The following is a 20,855-nucleotide window of genomic DNA, read 5'->3' as shown; positions in this document are numbered from 1 at the left end:
GTACTTCACTAGGTAGACATTTTCTTGTGCAAACCTGATGGACAACTTGAATCAAGCAACTATTACTATTCACTTCTAGACCTTTTACAACATGTAGTACTATTAATAATTGTTTTTCAATGTCTTGTGTAATATTTGTATTTAGACAGGTGATGAGTGCATTGGAAGCATGGACAGTCTAGCCTAGACCGTATTGACTAGACTGACTGATTGAGTCCAGTCTTGTCCTCAGTAACTTTCAGTCGATCATGACACTATCTGTGGCCTCCACAATGCGGTGCACTGGCGCCGTTAACTATTGGAGAATGTCGGTAGGTCCAGAATGTCTTTCCTTATCAGGATTGGACTTCCTCCCCGCCGCTCAAACTATCCAGTCCTCCGGTGTTTCATACACGCTTCCTGGAGGATAACCACAGGCGTCCTACCGAACAAGCAAGCCGGGGAGGTAGAATGAGGTAATTACGAGTTTAAGTCTATACAGTTCATAATCCCACGGTTATTATTTTACCAATTGAGTATTAAATAGCTACGTTACCTCCTAGCTAGCCAGCATATTTTTGCTAGCTGACGTTAGTGAAATGACATTGTTTAGCTAGCTAATGACAAAATGATGGCTAGCGCCTCGCTGCTAACGTTAGATATTGTGGCTAGACCGAGTTTTTAGCCAGGATAAACAACCAGTTGCGTTTATAACGTTATAGCTAGCCAATAAATGATTTTCAACAGCATTGTTGGCTAGCATGCTATCCACTACTGTAACAAGTTGGGATACCTTATATTGTCTAGCTTGCTGCTAACCCCAATTGAACGTTAACTGCTTTGTATACTGTATTCCCTGGCGATGGCTACTGTAGCGACCATTCAACACAACATTTTGAAACGTCCGAAGTAGCTAACTAGCTTGTAAGAGTTACAGACTGCTGAGCAATGATCAATATTCCTAACTAACGTTAACTAGCTAACTGTAGTTAACGCTTGTCATTTGCTAACGTTAGATCGCTACGAAACTAGTAGCTCGATGGCTTCATTCTAAGCCAACGTTATTTGTCAGTCACGCTATCATACTAGCTAGCCACCTGAGAACGGATCACACATTTCTAAACAATGTTGTGTGCAAGACTGCCAAATGGATCCTAAATGTTCCGAGCACGGTCATAGTAAAACCAAATTAGAGCGGCGATACCCGCCACCCTGCAAATGCACCAAGGTATCCGCACGAGCAAATGCGTTTTTCTTTAATCAGAGGCTGCATATCTGCTAAGTCTTGATTGTGCCAGCACCTTAGATAAAGGTTATCGACTGAACGTAACAGTTAATACTTAAAGGGAAGCCTCTTATGGGTCCGTTTTGTTTAAATAGCCTATGATGGCTGAATCTGAATGATAGACACTTTCCTCGAATTAAGGTTTTCCAGGTTACATGTTAACCAGCACATTGTGTTTTCAGTCCATAGTATTTCACTAGTAACAATGTAAAGAAGCAATTGGTGATGACTGAGTAAACTATATTTGAAGGTCACTACAAGTTATGCCTGCCTGCCGAAACCAGTCCTGGGCAAGAATCTGTCTAGTAGGCTAATCCGTCAATGAATCATACTTCCACCGGTTACAAATTGTGAAAGAGAGTAAGTAGTAGACTCGAGACTGTCTGGATAAACGCCGTCCGTCAATGTGTCCACCAAACTCTGTTAATTTCATTCGGCATATGTGGTAATAAACCAGTTCATTTACCCAAATTAGGTTGTCGCATCAGTGAGCACAGATGTCAGGAACGTGTGATTCTAAATCAGCGTGGTTTAGCCATCATGACATGACTTCAAGGAATCTTGGACATGGGGATAATGCATGCACACAGATTGCCTAATCCAGTTTGAACCACAATCTCTCACGAGTTTGCTGCCCTGCTTTCACTTCTGCAACTGGCCAAAGAGTCACTCACCTTTTGGAACAATATAAAACTGTATCGACTGTGAAACACGCATACGCACCACTCTAAACTTAGAAGCAGGACATGTGGAGAGGACATGGTGAGGGAGCCTGTCTCAGTCACTCGGCTGGATTGTTGGAAAAGTTGATTTGAAAGTAATTTCCTCGTTTTCTACTGTTCTATTGTTTTCATAATGACTGTCTTACAAGGTGCTGCTGCACATGTTTTTGTCAACGAAACATGAAGGTACCTTTGGGTAGAGTGCCATTGATACTAGAGCTGGGACGATAAACTGATTTTCTTTTTATTTCACCTTTATTTAACCAGGCAGGCTAGTTGAGAACAAGTTCTAATTTCCAATTGCGATCTGGCCAAGATAAAGCAAAGCAGTTCGACACATACAACAACACAGAGCTACACATGGAATAAACAAACACAAACAGTCAATAATACGGTAGAAAAATCTATATACAGCATGTGCAAATGAGGTAGGATAAGGGAGGTAAGGCAATAAATAGGCCATGGTGGCAAATGAATTACAATATAGCAATTAAACACTGGAATGGTAGGATGTGCAAGTTGAGATACTGGGGTGCAAAGGAGCAAGATAAATAAATACAGTATGGGGATGAGGTAGATTGGATGGGCTATTTACAGATGAGTTATGTACAGGTGCAGTGATCTGTGAGCTGCTCTGTGAGCTGGTGCTTAAAGCTAGTGAGGGAGGTAAGAGTCTCCAGCTTCAGAGATTTTTGCAGTTCGTTCCAGTCATTGGCAGCAGAGAACTGGAAGGAGAGGCGGCCATAGTAGGAATTGGCTTTGGGGGTGACCAGTGAGATATACCCGCTGGAGCGCGTGCTATGGGTGGGTGCTGCTATGGTGACCAGTGAGCTGAGATTAGGCAGGTCTTTCCCTAGCAGAGACTTGTAGATGACCTGGAGCCAGTGGGTTTGGCAACGAGTATGAAGCGAGGGCCAGCCAACAAGAATGTACAGGTTGCAGTGGTGGGTAGTATATGGGACTTTGGTGACAAAACGGATGGCACTGTGATAAACTGCATCCAATTTGTTGAGTATAGTGTTGGAGACTATTTTATAGATGACATCGCCAAAGTCGAGGATCGATAGGATAGTCAGTTTTATGGGGGTATGTTTGGCAGTGAAGGATGCTTTGTTGTGAAATAGGAAGCCGATTCTAGATTTAATTTTGTTTTGGAGATGATTAATGTGAGTCTGGAAGGTGAGTTTAAAGTCTAACCAGACACCTAGGTATTTGTAGTTGTCCACATATTCTAAGTCAGAACTGTCCAGGGTAGTGAGGCTGGATGGGCGGGCAGGTGCGGGCAGCGATCGGTTGAAGAGCATGCATTTAGTTTTACTTGCATTTAAGAGCAGTTGGAAGCCACGGAAGGAGTTGTATGGCATTGAAGCTCATTCATACAGAATCGTGGCGTCTGCGTTGAGGTGGATCAAAGAATCACCAGCAGAAGAGAGTCGGGCTGAGAATTGAACCCTGTGGCAACCCCATAGAGACTGCCAGAGGTCCGGACAACAGGCCCTCCGATTTGACACACTGAACTCTATCGGAGAAGTAGTTGGTGAACTAAGCGAGGCAATCATTTGAGAAACCAAGGCTGTTGAGTCTGCCAATAAGAATGTTGTGACTGACAGAGCTGAAAGCCTTAGCCAGGTCAATGAATACGGCTGCACAGTAATGTCTCTTATCGATGGCGGTTATGCTATCGTTTAGGACCTTGAGCGTGGCTGAGGTGCTCTGAAACCAGATTACATAGCGGAGAAGGTACGGTGAGATTCGAAATGTTCGGTAATCTGTTTGTTAACTTGGCTTTCAAAAACCTTAGAAAGGCAGAGTAGAATAGATATAGGTCTAGTGTCTCCCCATTTGAAGAGGGGGATGACTGCGGCAGCTTTCCAATCTATGGGGATCTCAGATGATACGAAAGAGGTTGAACAGGCTAGTAATAGGGGTTGCAACAATTTCAACAGATCATTTTAGAGAGGGTCCAGACAGTCTAGCCCAGCTGATTTGTAGGGGTCCAGATTCTGCAGCTGTTTCAGAACATCAGCTATCTGGACTTGGGTGAAGGAGAAGTGGTGGAGGTTTGGGCGAGTTGCTGTGGGGAGCGCAGGGCTGTTGACCGGGGTAGGGGTAGCCAGGTGGAAAGCATAGCCAGCCGTAGAAAAATGCTTATAGAAATTCTCAATTATTGTGGATTTATTGGTAGTGACAGTGTTTCCTAGCCTCAGTGCAGTGGGCAGCTGTGAGGAGGTGCTCTTATTCTCCAATAACTTTACAGTGTGCCAAAACTTTTTTGAGTTAGGACTACAGGATGCAAAGTTCTGTTTGATAAAGATAGCCTTAGCTTTCCTAACTGCCTGTGTATATTGGTTCCTAACTTCCCTGAAAAGTTGCATATCACGATGCTAATGCAGAACACCACAGGATGTTTTTGTGCTGGTCAAGGGCAGACAGGTCTGGAGTGAACCAAGGGCTATATCTATTCCTAGTTCTACATTTTTGAATGGAGCATGCTTATTTAAGATGGTGAGGAAGGCACTTTTAAAGAATAACCAGGCATCCTCTACTGACGGGATGAGGTCAATGTCATTCCAGGATGATTAGAAAGGCCTGTTCACTGAAGTGTTTTAGGGAGAGGTTGACAGTGATGAGGGGTGGTCGTTTGACCGCAGACCCATTGCGGATGCAGGCAGTGATCGCTGAGATCTTGGTTGAAAACAGCGGAGGTGTATTTGGAGTTAGTTAGGATGATATCTATGAGGGTGCCCGTGTTTACAGATTTGGGGTTGTACCTGGTAGGTTCATTGATAATTTGTGAGAGATTGAGGGCATCAAGCTTAGATTGTAGGCTGGCCGGGGTGTTAACATCTTATGGTATAGGGGACGCTTGCGTCCCACTTGGCCAAAAGCCAGGGAAAATGCAGCGTGGCAAATTCAAATAAAATGATATAAAAATCAAACTTTCATTAAATCACACATGTAAGATACTAAATTAAAGCTACACTCCTTGTGAATCCAGCCAACATGTCAGATTTTAAAAAGGCTTTTCGGCGAAAGCATAAGAAGCTATTATCTGATGATAGCACAACAGTAAACAAAGAGTAGCATATTTCAACCCTGCAGGCGCTACACAAAACGCAGAAATAAAACATGCCTTACCTTTGACGAGCTTCTTTTGTTGGCACTCCAATATGTCCCATAAACATCACAATTGGTCCTTTTGTTCGATTAATTCCATCCATATATATCCTAAATGTCCATTTATTTGGTGTGTTTGATCCAGGAAAAAACAGCTTCCAAAGTGCGCAACGTCACTACAAAATATCTCAAGTTGCCTGTAAACTTTGCCAAAACATTTCAAACTACTTTTGTAATACAACTTTAGGTATTTTTAAACGTTAATAATCGATCAAATTGAAGACGGGTGTATCTGTTTTCAATAGAGGACGAGAGGAAACTAATGCTACTTTTCAAGTATTTCTCAATGAGAACTCACTGAACAGGCAGAGACTTAAAAAAAAAATAAAAAAAATCTGAACGCTTAGTCCTCAGGGTTTTGCCTGCAACATAAGTTCTGTTCTCCTCACAGACATGATTCAAACAGTTTTAGAAACTTCAGAGTGCTTTCTATCCAAATCTACTAATAATATGCATATCTTATATTCTTGGGATGAGTAGCAGGAAGTTGAAATTGGGCATGCTATTTATCCAAAAGTGAAAATGCTGCTAAGCATGTCCCAGTTTAGGTCATCTAGCAGCACGAGCTCAGAAGATAGATGGGGGCAATCAATTCACATATGGTGTCCAGGGCACAGCTGGGGGCAGAGGGTAGCCTATAGCGAGGGGCAATGGTGAGTGACTTGCTTCTGGAACGGGGACTTTTAGAAGTAGAAGCTCAAATTGTTTTGGTACTGACGTGGATAGTAAGACAGAACTCTGCAGGCTATCTCTGCAGTAGATTGCAACCCCGTCCCCTTTGGCAGTTCCAACTTGGCGGAAAATGTTATAGTTAGGGATGGAAATTTCAGGGTTAGGGATAATTATTACAATTATTGACACCAATCACTTATCGCAGGCATTTTACTGATTTTATTCATTATGATTAGTACTAGCCTATGCTAGAGAAATGTGGAGTTTGAAATGAAATAAGTTTGCTAATATGGGTGATTGTTAATCGGACAATTGATGGCTACAACCATCAAACTACTAGTACTATTTTTAAAGGGACCTTTTTAATGGAGGAAGGCAGGTAGCCTAGTGGTTAGTGTTGGACTTGTAACCGAGCAAGATCCAAGCTGACAAGGTAAAAATCTGTCGTTCTGCCCCTGAACAAGGCAGTTAACCCACTGTTCCTAGGCCGTCATTGAAAATAAGAATTTGTTCTTAACTGACTTGCCTAGTTAGATAAAGGTAAAATTATATTGATACTAGTCCCTTCCTTTATGCTTCTTCAAAACTTGAATACATAGACGTGAGTATTTTCTGCTGGGACACATTGGAAACTAATAGATTACTAATACCAGTGTTTCTCTTTAGGTATACTTATCAATGTGAAGGAACATGAACATGGACCCTTGAACTCAAGGAATGACAACCCCCTCCCCCCTGGCACAATCTAGTAAAATTAGAGTTTTTTTCTGTTTGGTTTTCCATTTCTCTTTGATGGAAATTAACTATGATTACGTGGCATTTTTCATTCGGATGACACTTAGAATTGGACATTGATCGCGTAGCTATCTCACTACTGTAAAGCCTGCTTGTCTCTTGAAGAGTGATATTTAAATTCTACCTTGACACTACTGCCTCCACATATCTCTCATTTCTGTGGAAGACCGGGACGCGTGACGTCAGCACTTACCACACAATATTCCACTGCAATCTAGTGTTAATTAAATTGCTATAGCCTCCTTGCAAGACCAAGGTGTGTTCATTTTTGTCTGATTCATAGTTTTAGGATTTGTTTTATTTTATGTTATTTAAACTCTTGTTTGACATGTAGCCGTCTTTTCTAAGCTGCACTTTATTGATAAATATCATCACTACGATATTTCAAACTGTAATTTAAGCATATCTGTGAGTTATATATATTTTTTTAATCTTTAGGGGTATATATATTCTGTTTTAATTTTAAACTGGAAAAGTATATCGTTTTTGTTTACAAGCCTTTTCTGTCGATCATTCCGAAATGGACAAATCTAGAATCTGATAGCGTTTAAGGACAAGGCAGACATAATCTTTAATTGACAGATCTAAGATCGATCCTTGTCTTCTGCCATTTGCGTTGTGAAGGCTGGTGTTTTCATTGTTTTTATGTTCCTCTGTTGGATTGACACACTAAAGAGAAGAATCTCCATCTGAAGACCAGTGGGAGTTATTTTTCTTGGATCGTACAATACTCCTTTGAGTGCAGATGGATTTCACACGTCAAACTCAGAGGTGCTTTTGTGGCGTTGCCTTTGCAATTCAAGCACTGAAGTGGAAGAATGATTTTAAGGAGGTTTCAGGGATAAATAACTTGTGTTTTTAAGAAAGACTGACAGGTCTATAGTTATATTTTCGTCTTCCTAGCAGATCCTAAGGAGAGGTGCTTCCATTTGATTCTCCTTTTTAAGGTGGCCATCAGTGGCCAAATTAACTGACATGTTGTATCACTACCTGAATTTAAACTAACTTATTCCATCCAACAAACTGCCAACTGCATGAAACACTCACACACCGTCCACCTGTCAGGAAACAGACCTTACCTACCTTAAACCTGAGGGTTGGAAGTCCGCTCCCCGTCAAGCCCCCCACACTAAGGATGCGTTCCCCAGAGCCCCCCATCCCATCCCCAGCTGAGGCCCTACTCCACTGCCAGTTCGGGGGCTGGGGAACGGGCAGCAGCTGCAACAACAGCTGCCCCAACAGCCCTGGAGGTCCTGGGGGTCTGTCGTCCCCTTCTCCCTCCCCCAGCCCCTCTCCTGCCTCCAGCTATGCCTTGACCCTCACCCCTTCCCACATCCACGTCCAGCGCCTGGCCCCCCGCCCTGGTAAAGAGGCACGTCTAATACTACCCCTGTCAGAGCTGGCAGGGTGCAGCTGTCCCCGCGCCCCTGCTCCCCCCTTGCTGGTTCTATACTGGTATCCCCCGGGGAGGCGGAGGAAGGGGGTGTCCAGGAGGAGGCAGGTGAGGGTGTACCTGGCTGAGGCCAGGGTGGAGGCTGAGAGGTGGTCCACTGCTATACAATGTCTGCTCAGGGGAGTCGCCATCACTGCTGACACGGGTGAGTGTGTGTTCCACTAACACAGCTACAAGCAGTTATCTTGTCTGTTTGTATGCTATGTTACAGTCCAGGCACAATATGTGTAGGTTCTGAGGTTATTGTAACATCCCAGTTGTTGGAATCAGTCTGATGTTCCCTAATGCCCATCATAAAGACTGGCACAGTGTCACCGTGAGAGAGAATGAAACCAAATCAGCACTTGTTATGGCGTTTGGCGTCGACTACTTCCTATCCTGTGTACAGACTTTAACTCTGCCTTCATTAACTTTATGAGCACCATTCACTCCCTAAAGTTTGTTTCCATTACTGGGAGCGTTTATGTTAGTTATTGTTAACTGGAGTCATACTGGGTGATCTGAGGTCCTTTTGATGTAGGAGGCCAGAGGTACAAGGGAATATAGGCCTAGGCTACTGTATGAATACCATACCATGCATGTTCTAACAGATACAGGCTAGTTCAGTTCATTTCTGACCATGCTAGATATAGGCTACCACATAATGGCTGTAGGAAACTGTATAATGGCCATGTGATAAGGAATGAATGGCTATAGGCCAATGCTGTTGTACGTACAGCATGCTATTTTCAGTCAGGAGGCCTGACTATTAAACGGCTAAAGTATTGTTTAAGGGTTCATTCATGTTTGTGAACAAACATGTTATTTAATCTTTCTTGGCTGTGTGTGTGTGTGTGTGTGTGTGTGTGTGTGTGTGTGTGTGTGTGTGTGTGTGTGTGTGTGCGCGCGCGTGTGTGTGGGCTAGGTTATCCCTTTAACACTTAATTTCCTCTACTTTCTCTGTCTCTGCTCTTATCTGTCCTGCACACACGGTCTGTATCATTCAGCGTCTAACCAACACAGCATCCCTCCCTTCCCACTAACTCCCACCCCTCACCAACACGGCCTTCCTCCCTTCCAACTAACTCCCACCCCTCACCAACACGGCCTCCCTCCCTTCCAACTAACTCCCACCCCTCACCAACACGGCCTCCCTCCCTTCCAACTAACTCCCACCCCTCACCAACACAGTCTCCCTCCCTTCCAACTAACTCCCACCCCTCACTCACCAACACGGGCTCCCTCCCTTCCTACTAACTCCCACCCCCCTCCCTTCCAACTAACTCCCACCCCCCTCCCTTCCAACTAACTCCCACTCCTCACTCACCAACACTGCCTCCCTCCCTTCCCACTAACTCCCACCCCTCACCAACACGGCCTCCCTCTCTTCTCACTCCCACCCCTCACCAACACGGCATCCCTCTCTTCCCACTAACTCCCACCCCTCAACAACACAGCATCCCTCTCTTCCCACTAACTCCCACCCCTCACCAACACTGCCCCCCTCTCTTCCCACTAACTCCCACACCTCACTAACACGGTTTCCCTCCCTTCCCACTAGCTCCCGTTCTGCCCAAATAGCAACACCACTGTTTACCCACGGCCTGTGTGGTCCTTTCTATCTATATACAGTACAGTGCCTTGCGAAAGTATTCGGCCCCCTTGAACTTTGCGACCTTTTGCCACATTTCAGGCTTCAAACATAAAGATATAAAACTGTATTTTTTTGTGAAGAATCAACAACAAGTGGGACACAATCATGAAGTGGAATGACATTTATTGGATATTTCAAACTTTTTTAACAAATCAAAAACTGAAAAATTGGGCGTGCAAAATTATTCAGCCCCCTTAAGTTAATACTTTGTAGCGCCACCTTTTGCTGCGATTACAGCTGTAAGTCGCTTGGGGTATGTCTCTATCAGTTTTGCACATCGAGAGACTGACATTTTTTCCCATTCCTCCTTGCAAAACAGCTCGAGCTCAGTGAGGTTGGATGGAGAGCATTTGTGAACAGCAGTTTTCAGTTCTTTCCACAGATTCTCGATTGGATTCAGGTCTGGACTTTGACTTGGCCATTCTAACACCTGGATATGTTTATTTTTGAACCATTCCATTGTAGATTTTGCTTTATGTTTTGGATCATTGTCTTGTTGGAAGACAAATCTCCGTCCCAGTCTCAGGTCTTTTGCAGACTCCATCAGGTTTTCTTCCAGAATGGTCCTGTATTTGGCTCCATCCATCTTCCCATCAATTTTAACCATCTTCCCTGTCCCTGCTGAAGAAAAGCAGGTCCAAACCATGATGCTGCCACCACCATGTTTGACAGTGGGGATATGGTGTTCAGGGTGATGAGCTGTGTTGCTTTTACGCCAAACATAACGTTTTGCATTGTTGCCAAAAAGTTCAATTTTGGTTTCATCTGACCAGAGCACCTTCTTCCACATGTTTGGTGTGTCTCCCAGGTGGCTTGTGGCAAACTTTAAACAACACTTTTTATGGATATCTTTAAGAAATGGCTTTCTTCTTGCCACTCTTCCATAAAGGCCAGATTTGTGCAATATACGACTGATTGTTGTCCTATGGACAGAGTCTCCCACCTCAGCTGTAGATCTCTGCAGTTCATCCAGAGTGATCATGGGCCTCTTGGCTGCATCTCTGATCAGTCTTCTCCTTGTATGAGCTAAAAGTTTAGAGGGACGGCCAGGTCTTGGTAGATTTGCAGTGGTCTGATACTCCTTCCATTTCAATATTATCGCTTGCACAGTGCTCCTTGGGATGTTTAAAGCTTGGGAAATCTTTTTGTTTGCTTTAAACTTCTTCACAACAGTATCTCGGACCTGCCTGGTGTGTTCCTTGTTCTTCATGATGCTCTCTGGGCTTTTAACGGACCTCTGAGACTATCACAGTGCAGGTGCATTTATACGGAGACTTGATTACACACAGGTGGATTGTATTTATCATCATTAGTCATTTAGGTCAACATTGGATCATTCAGAGATCCTCACTGAACTTCTGGAGAGAGTTTGCTGCACTGAAAGTAAAGGGGCTGAATAATTTTGCACGCCCAATTTTTCAGTTTTTGATTTGTTAAAAAAGTTTGAAATATCCAATAAATGTTGTTCCACTTCATGATTGTGTCCCACTTGTTGTTGATTCTTCACAAAAAAAATACAGTTTTCTATCTTTATGTTTGAAGCCTGAAATGTGGCAAAAGGTCGCAAAGTTCAAGGGGGCCAAATACTTTCGCAAGGCACTGTATATGCTCTCCTTCTTTCTCTCTCTCTGTCCCTCTGTCTTGCACTCTCCTTTTTGCTTTTTCCATCATCAGCCTTTCTCACATCGCTGTCTTGTTTTAGCACTGAGGACCTGGAAGATCCCCAAGGCCTACGTAAAGCCCATCTATTATCCATTTCAACATTCCCTTTTCTTACATTTGTTTTGACTCTTCCTCGCTCATTATCTCTCTCTGTCTTGTCTCCTTCCTCTCTCCCAAACACTCTTCTTTTCTCACTGTCTCTGTGCATTAGTCTACACCCTCAGTGTCTGTCTGTGCATCTTCCCCCCATAGTCTTTCATCCTTGGTGTCTTTACACCTTTTTCAGTCTCCTCTCCTCCTCCTGTCTCCTCTCATCCATCTATCTGCCCTCTGTCCTCTTTTGTTTTGTACCTCCTTCCTTCCCGCTGTCTGCATTTCTTTATCTTCCTCTTTCAATGTCCTCCCTCTTTCTCCTTTCCCAGTTACTACCCCTTTCTCACTCTGTCCCCTCTCTCCTGCTCGCTCTCTCTTTCTCTCTCTCCTGCGCTCTCTCACTCTCCTGCTCTATTTATCACACACTCTGTCTGTAACTGTCTCCACTCTGTATGTCTGTCTAACTCTGTCTACTCTCTCTCTGTCGAACTCTTTCTCCACTCTGTCTGTAACTCTGTCTCCTCTCTTATCTCTCTCCTTATCTCTCTAACTCCTTGTACTCTGTCTAGTCTGTTGCTCTCCTCTGCAGTGTGAATTAGACAACCTCCTAGCTGCTGGTTCTGCTTCTATAATGGCTTTAGTCAGAGATGTGTGCAGTTAGTGTTTGGTCCACTTCAACCCTATACAGTAGGTGCTGCTGTGTAGATAGGGCTCTGCTTGTTATTACCAGGTGTTTTGTGGAAGACTAAACACTGTAGTGTTCAGTTAAGTACCTTGTTTCCTGTCCTGGGCCTTTAGGGCCTTTTCATTCTACAAGATTTAATTATATAGAGCCATTAGTCAAATGGAATCATTATTACTTATCTGGTCAGAGATAGTCCCTTTGAGATGAGCTGAAAGAGGTTTGCCTTGTCACAGATACACTCAAGGTCTAAGGGTGGGAAACACTGTGCTTTATGGCAGGGTTTCCCAAACTCGGTCCTCCCCAAATAATCAAAGCTTGAGTTGGTTATTTGAATCAGCTGTGTAGTGCTAGGACAAAACTAAAACATGCACCCGGAGGGGGTCCCAGGACTGAGTTTGGGAAACCCTGCTTTATGGCATCACGTACGTTTGTTGTTCTCTTGTACACTGAAGATGAAGCCTTGTATTTTTGATAGAACAATCAATCAATTTGTTTCTAATGATTGGCTGCTTTCCCTCAGAAATTGGCAAACGTCTACTGCCCCGTCCCCGAAGGCTGCTGCTATTGGTGAACCCCTTCAGTGGGAGAGGCCAGGCTATGCAGTGGTGTCAGACACACATACTGCCAATGATCAGGGAGGCTAACATCAGCTACAACCTGATACAGACAGGTAACACACACCGTAATGTCATCTACAACCTCATACAGACAGGTAACACACTGTAACATCAGCTACAACCTGATACAGACAGGTAACACACACCGTAATGTCAGCTACAACCTGATACAGACAGGTAACACACACCGTAACATCAGCTACAACCTGATACAAACAGGTAACACACACTGTAACATCAGCTCTACAACCTGATACAGACAGGTAACACACACCGTAACATCAGCTACAACCTGATAGACAGGTAACACACACCGTAACATCAGCTCTGCAACCTTGGTCGTTAACCGGTATCACACACACACGGGTACAACCTCCCAACAACACGTCTCCTTTTCTTCTCAGAGCGACAGAACCATGCCAGAGAGTTGATCAAAGAGATCTCCCTGCCACAGTGGGACGGCATCATCATCGTCTCTGGAGATGGCCTGCTGCACGAGGTGTGGGGGTGTGTGTGTGTGTGTGTGTGTGTGTGGGGGGGGGGGGGGGGGGGGGGGGGGGGGGGGGGGGGGGGGGGGGGGGGGGGTGTGTCTGACTCTGCTCTGCTTTTCTCTCTTCAGGTGATCAATGGTTTGATGGAGCGTCCAGACTGGGAACTAGCAATAAAGACCCCTGTAGGTATCCTTCCCTGTGGCTCTGGAAATGCCCTGGCGGGCTCCATCAACCACCATGCAGGGTGGGTCACACACACACATCCAACCAGCTATATGACACATGTGATGACTTGACCAGAGATATGAGACTGATTCAAACATAAACATGCAATATTTTAGAATGTCTTGTTCGATCAATGGTGAGAATGCTGGAGATACTAGTAGAAGCATTGAAATGAATGAATAGGTTATTCCAGTTCAGAGTTCTGGTCCCATGGTGTGTCTGGATTTAATTAATAATTTCCCTCAGCCTCAAATTCATTCCTCTACCACTTGATACATTTCTCAATGCTGATGTAGATAAACACACACCTTTACAGTCACACACACACCCACAGTAGTTTTCATTGGAAATAAAAGGTGTGCAGTCTAATTAGCATGGTGCCTTTATATAATTCTATCGAATATCGGGATGTTTGACATTGCCGAATATGTGAAGTCCAAGATGGTAGGTATATTGTGAAGTCCAAGATGGTAGGTATATTGTGAAGTCCAAGATGGTAGGTATATTGTGAAGTCCAAGGTGGTAGGTATATCGTGAAGTCCAAGGTGGTAGGTATATCGTGAAGTCCAAGGTGGTAGGTATATCGTGAAGTCCAAGGTGGTAGGTATATCGTGAAGTCCAAGGTGGTAGGTATATCGTGAAGTCCAAGGTGGTAGGTATATCGTGAAGTCCAAGGTGGTAGGTATATCGTGAAGTCCAAGGTGGTAGGTATATCGTGAAGTCCAAGGTGGTAGGTATATCGTGAAGTCCAAGGTGGTAGGTATATCGGGATATGCAAGACTTCTGTATTTGAACTTTAAAAATCAAACGGTGCAGTCTTATAAGTTAGGCTGCAACAATATGTTGATAATGAAGTCTAAATAAATGAAGATTTTTTTTTGCCTTAAGGTTATTTCATGAGAATGTGACTAGAAAATCATATAAGGACACAACTTGCACAGTCGGGAATTATCTAGTCAATATTGGTGGCTCCCAAGTGGTTCGATTCCAGGCTGTATCACAACCGGCCGTGATCGGAAGTCCCATAGGGCGGCGCACAATAGCCCAGTGTCGTCCGGATTGGGAGGATTTGTCCAGGGTAGACCGTCATTGTAAGTAAGAATTTGTTCTTAACTGACTTGACACATTTTTTAAATGAACCTTTATTTAACTAGGCAAGTCAGTTAAGAACAAATTCTTATTTACAATGATGGCCTACCAGGGAACAGTGGGTTAACTGCCTTGGTCAGGGGCAGAACGACAGACTTTTACCGTGTCAGCTCGGGGATTCGATCCAGCAACCTTTCGGTTACTGGCCCAACACTAACCACTAGGCTACCTGCCGCCCCAAAAGTTAAAGGTTAAATAAAAAAGAGGAAATTTAAAAAATAAAGTCGCCAAACGATTATATTGGATATCACAATATTTGGAGTTGCATATCGTAGAAGAGGTCTCCCCAAATATCACCCAACCTTAATTCTAATCACGGTCAACCTTTAGACTTTAGTTTCTTGATGTACAGCCCATTGGCCCTATTACATTGCAGTAGTAGACTTCAGTTTCTTGATGTTGGCCTTATTAAAGTACTGTAGACTTTAGCATCTTCAACTAATCCTTATGCCTCTCATTGTCTCATACTGAGACTGATAGAGAAATTCTCTCTTCCCTCCCTTTCTCTCCTGCCCCCCACTCCCTCCCTCTTTCTCCTACCCCCACTTTTCCCTCCCTCTCTTCATGTCCTGTTATTTCTAGATTTCTCTCCTTTGTCTCTGGAAGACACATCGATAAATGAGTCCAGTCGATATAGTTCAGTCTGTTCTTTCATCTCTCTCTCCTTATCTCTTGTGTTTTCTTTATGATGTTTTTTTGGCCACCTATGTAACATTCACTGATAGTGTATGTCATAAACATTATGTTAACTTATTTCACACAGTATTAATTTCCTCTCTCCTCTCACCTTTCCTCTCTGTATTTTCCATTCCTCTCCCTCTCCACATTCTCACCCTTTCTCCATTCTCTTCCATCCACTGTTTCCCTCTTACTTTTCTCTTCATCCTAGTTATGACATGTGCCTTCGGGAGCCTCTCCTCCTCAACTGCTGTTTTCAGCTCTGCCGTGGCGGAGTCAAGCCCATGGATTTGGTGTCTGTGACAACCAGCCCCGCCCCTTCTCAAAATGGCCGCCCGGGTCTTCCCAGAAGGATGTTCTCCTTCCTATCTGTGGCCTGGGGCTTTGTGTCTGACGTGGACATCGAGAGTGAGAGGTGTGTGTGTTTAAGTTAATAGCGTGGTTGCGGTGCCGAGTAATCTGGAGCCCTCTTCCCGATAGCTAAACAGCCGAAGCTTCTGCACATGTGCGGGATTCTCTATTTTACTGCTCCCTCTGCTGACACAGCTTATCAAACACAAGCAGTACACTGAAGGGCAGTTTTTTTCCATCATCATTGCGAACATTGGCTAAGCAGGAGGCAGTCAACGTAGTAGTTGAATGGTCGGCTGCCCAGAAGTGGAACAGGCTACTCAGGCAAATTTCAGTCATTGTCAAATCGTGCAGTACTTGCATGATCATTGAGAAGCGAAATTACACTTGTACGTGATTTGTGGATTGAAATGCAGATTTGTTTTTGCCCCAATACAATGTGTAGACAGCTTCCTACATGTGCTACTGCAATATCCTTAGTTACAACAGACAAAGTTGTAGCCTATATCCTAAATTAACATACTATAAATATTTATATTTTTTGGGAATGTTGGTTTCAAATAGCTGCAGGTTTTACATCAGCTGTTCAGAAATTTGAGGCAGAGATGTAGGCTCCGTCATTTCTATCAAAAAGGTTGATAGGAAGGGTTCAGAAGAGGCTGCATAAAGTGAGAAATGTGAAGGGAGGTGGATGTGTGTAAACTAACACATGGGCAGAACGTGATTCGGTTCTTTAACTCTGGGGAAGAGGCTTCCAGGGTGACTGGACAGGGCGCTTGCCTTCGGTCACTCATCCTTAAACTAAGTACATGCAATCTTTCACTGTACCTCCTTGATCACTCTTATTCCTAATTAATAAGTATTGTGTTATGTTCTCTGTTGTTGCCCTGGTAACTAAATGCTGTAATGGTGTGATGTTGCAGGTACCGGGGTCTGGGGTCGGCACGGTTCACCCTGGGCACTCTGGTCCGCCTGGCCTCCCTGCGCTCCTATAAGGGCCGTCTGTCCTACCTGCCCCCCTCCATAGTCGCCACATCCCCAGACGCCATCCCTCCGCCCCTGCGCAGACCCCTGTCCCGCAGCATCACTGAGGGCCTGGAGGGCTTCTGCCACACCCCCATCCAACGCACCAGCTCTGACATGGGCCTCAGCGAACAGAGGAGTCTGAGGAGGGTAGACACGGAGAGGGAGAGGGAGAGAGAGATGGAGAGGCAGAGAGAGAGGGAGAGGAGGAGGGAGAGGGCCAGGGGAGGGGGAACGGGGGTGGTCAGGGCGAGTAGCTTGGCAGAAGATAGAGAGAGAGAGATGGAGGGTGAGGCGGGGAGGTCAGGGACAAGTTCGGAGAGATCTGGGACGAGTTCGGAGTCGAATGAAAGGGAAGATTGCAGGATGGGAAGGGAGGATGGGATGACGGGGAACATGGAAGAAACGCCAGATGAGGAAAGAGAAGACGGAACGATGGAGCAGGACTCAGGGGTGATAGAGGATATAGAGGAGAGAGTGAGGAATGGGGAAGGTAGCAGTGGCTCAATGGATGGAGTGATGGAAGCGAAGGAGGTTGGAGAGGGGTACGGGGGGGACATGGGGCAAGAGGCCAACGAGGACCCAGAGGGGTGTTACTCATACCCTGACAACCTCCAGCAGACCAGACTGGCTCTAAGGAAGAACTCTGCCCCTTCCAGCCAGATAGCTAACGCCTTCTTTAGCCAGCCCCTCAGCCAGGAGGCTGACCCCATGTCTGGAGCCTCGTACAGGGCAGAAGAGGTGGATCTGAACGAAACATACTTCCAGAAAGAAGCTTACCCACTGGACATCGCCCGGGAGAGAGCCCTCACCATATCCTCTCCCTTCAGACACTCTCCTTTCTCCTTCAAGCCCAAATCTCTGGACCAGAACACATCCCGCCCCAGACCCCTATCCCTCCTCCACCACCCCCACTCCAACTCCCTACCCCCTAAACTCCCCTCCCTGTCCCTCTCCCTCTCTCCCACGCCCCCTTCCTCCCCGTCCTGTGCCTCCCCCCACTCCTCCTCCTACCTCGTTCCGCGCCCCAACACCCCCAACTCCACCTCCCCTTCCCTCCAGTCCCCCTCCTTTACCTTTGACATTGCAGAGCCTGCTGGACCCCTCAAGAACCGCCCCCCCGTCTCACTCCCTTTCAACCCCCCCAGGGATGACCTCCTGCCCCCCTTAGACCAGGCCCTGCCGACCCGGGACTGGGTGACCATCGAGGGGGACTTTGTGCTTGTGCTGGCCATCTACCAGTCCCATCTCGGGGCAGACCTCCACGCTGCCCCCCAAGCCAGGTTTGACGATGGGCTGATCCACCTGACGTTTGTGCGGGCAGGGATCTCCAGAGCCACCCTGCTTCGTCTGTTCCTGGCCATGGAGAGGGGGGCACACCTGTCTCTCAGCTCCCCCTATGTAAGCCACGTTCCAGCCAGGGCCTTCAGGCTGCAGCCCCTCTCCCCACGAGGAACACTCACTGTGGACGGGGAACTGGTGCCATACGGCCCGCTGCAGGCACAGGTAGAGAGAGCGATGGAGTAGGAGAAAGTGGAGTGGGGAGGGCTGGAGGGAGTGTGTAAAGTGTATGTACACTGGATAATAAAAGCAGTTGCTAAGATTTTAAAACTGATTTCGAAAGCTTTTTTAAAATAAATATTTTCACTAACAATCCCAGCTCGTAAGTGCATGTAAATCCACTCCACATCTATAGTACTGAACTGGTGTATTGTCTTTGGTACGATGTTACCCTCTGTATTCTGCCTGTATTATATTAAACCCTTGATGATGGCCTATCACTTCAGTGCAACAAAAGCTGTTAGACTTTTCTCTGGTATATTAATAACCACATTATACACTTCTAATACCTATCTTTAGTTCCCTTCTCTAAAGTATAATACTAATCACTCTATCGGTTTGTCTCCCTCAGGTCCATCCCTCCATGTCCCGGCTCATTGTCGGCGACTCTGGAGTGAAGATCACCCGATTCTGACAAGGGATTGGCTGACCAGATCAGCTGATACGGCGCTCTCTCCAATTATATAATCTCTGTTGCCATCTATGTTCACAGAGAAAGAGGAGAAAAAAGCCTCAGACTGAAAAAAGCCAAAATAATTTCTGGTGTTTAATGGAAGGGATCACCTGCTGAGCAGAGCGGCGGTGCAGGACGCAAGCCGAGGGATTAATAGAGGATTTTAAAAACGGATGAAAACGAGCTTTGTTGCACAGCTGTTGGATTACACTCCGTTTATCCTGAGAAGCCTGTACCTGCATAGCCATGGGAACAAAATAAAGGGGGGGAAACAAGTTGAATGTGTATGGGGGAGTGTGTATTCGGTGCATGTGTGTAGTGTATACATTCTAGTATGCACAAATGGCATGCAGAGATGCACATTTCAGATGTCTTTGTTCTCTATCAAAGCTGTCCTAGAACAGTTCTAGTTCTAGAACTATTTCAGAGGGAGCCACACCCTCATGCAAATGTAGATCCCCTTCCGTATTGGAACCTCTGTCCTTCCCTGTAATGCCTTAAAGTACAACACCTGTGACTTTGCCCTTTCTGTCTTATATAAGAAGCCTAAACCTGCGACTCCACAAATATCCATTCACCAGAGGCTGGTGGGAGGAGCTATAGGAGGACGGGCTCATTGTAAAGACTGGAATAGAATTAATGGAACGGTATCAAACCCATACAAAACCACATGTTTGACTCCGTTCTATTTATTCCATTCCAGCCATGAGCCCGTCCTCCTATAGCTCCTCCCACCAGCCTCCTCTGCCATCCAGGTATATCAGAAGGAACCGTCCACTACAGGCAAAACAAAGCAAAGCTGATGAGCATACTGTGGTGTTAAGTTTGTATTGGTGTGTATGAAATATCTGTGAACAAATTAATTTTATTAGCAATCCCATGGAGACGATTACTCCTAGAATAAACCAGTAAAGTTAGATCAACACTGAAATAAATATAAATCTCATTGAGTCCTTTTACACGGGTATTCCACAACAGAAGGATAGACGGGACTGTTGAACATTAGTCATCATGGTGTATAGTGCATTTGCCTGTTTTTCTTCGCAAAAAGGGTGCATGATGATGATGCTAGATTATGAAGTTGCCACAGAGTGAACACGAGACTGTTGCTTGATCAAGTTTCATGTATGTTGTCACGGAATCCTCAGTCTCACAAAGACCCAGAATGCTGGTTGTTTTCAGCAAATAGTCACTAGTTCCACATGTGTAAACTGCCTTTTTACATACCTCTGTTGTAGTCGATTCTGAGTAGATTCTGAAGTGTTATGCAGCTGCAGAAAATCAACACTCGATTGTATTCTATCTCTTAGATAAAGGTTGCTGTTGAAAGGAACAAGATGTACTTGTCTTGCTGGTGTTATTTACCACATGACAAGCAGATCGTTTCCATAGGAGACAGTTATAATCTTAAACAGACAACATAAACTCAGTAAATGATGGATTACCATCTTGAGGATTTAGCTAATCACAGATGAGGCTGTGCCTCCCAACTCAAATCATAGCTTACATTTCAGAAATGGATTTCTCAATGGGATGTAGCCTATACAGTTGAAGTCGGAAGTTTACATACACTTAGGTTGGAGTCATTAAAATGAGTTTTTCAACCACTCCACAAATTTCTTGTTAACAAACTATAGTTTTCCAACAATTGTTTACAGACGGATTATTTCACTTATAATTCACTGTATCACAATTCCAGTGGGTCAGAAGTTTACATACACTAAGTTGACTACCTTTAAACAGCTTGGAAAATTCCAGAAAATAATGTCATGGCTTTAGAAGCTTCTAATAGGCTAATTGACATAATTTGAGTCAAGTGGAAGTGTACCTTTGGATGTATTTCAAGTCCTACCTTCAAACTCAGTGCCTCTTTTCTTGACAGCATGGGAAAATCAAAAGAAATCAGCCAAGACCTCATAAATAAAAAATGTAGACCTCCACAAGTCTGGTTCATCCTTGGGAGTACCACGTTCATCTGTACAAACAATACTATGCAAGTATAAACACTATTGGACCACGCAGCCATCATACCGCTCAGGAAGGTGGGAAAAGTGCAAATCAATCCCAGAACAGAAGCAAAGGACCATGTGAAGATGCTGGAGGAAACCGGTACAAAAGTATCTATATCCACAGTAGAACGAGTCCTAAAAG

The 20,855-nt window shown here is 44.9% G+C and overlaps 1 protein-coding gene across 1 annotated transcript; it reads left to right on the top strand.

Moving 5' to 3' along the window:
• The first annotated feature begins 237 nt into the window (after positions 1 to 237).
• LOC109883204 (sphingosine kinase 2) lies at positions 238 to 19,654 on the top strand. Its single transcript, XM_031787324.1, has 9 exons — positions 238 to 455; positions 6,502 to 6,886; positions 7,306 to 8,228; positions 12,677 to 12,826; positions 13,178 to 13,272; positions 13,393 to 13,508; positions 15,528 to 15,731; positions 16,591 to 18,196; positions 18,603 to 19,654. The coding sequence occupies exons 3-9, from the start codon at positions 7,766 to 7,768 to the stop codon at positions 18,663 to 18,665; spliced, it is 2,697 nt and encodes an 898-aa protein (XP_031643184.1). The 5' UTR covers positions 238 to 455; positions 6,502 to 6,886; positions 7,306 to 7,765; the 3' UTR covers positions 18,666 to 19,654.
• The last annotated feature ends 1,201 nt before the right edge of the window (positions 19,655 to 20,855 follow it).

This window comes from Oncorhynchus kisutch, linkage group LG13 (genome assembly GCF_002021735.2).
Source record: "Oncorhynchus kisutch isolate 150728-3 linkage group LG13, Okis_V2, whole genome shotgun sequence".
NCBI lineage: Eukaryota > Metazoa > Chordata > Actinopteri > Salmoniformes > Salmonidae > Oncorhynchus > Oncorhynchus kisutch.
The sequence above is the reverse complement of the archived record's forward strand: the minus strand, read 5'-3'. Positions and strand labels throughout refer to the sequence as shown.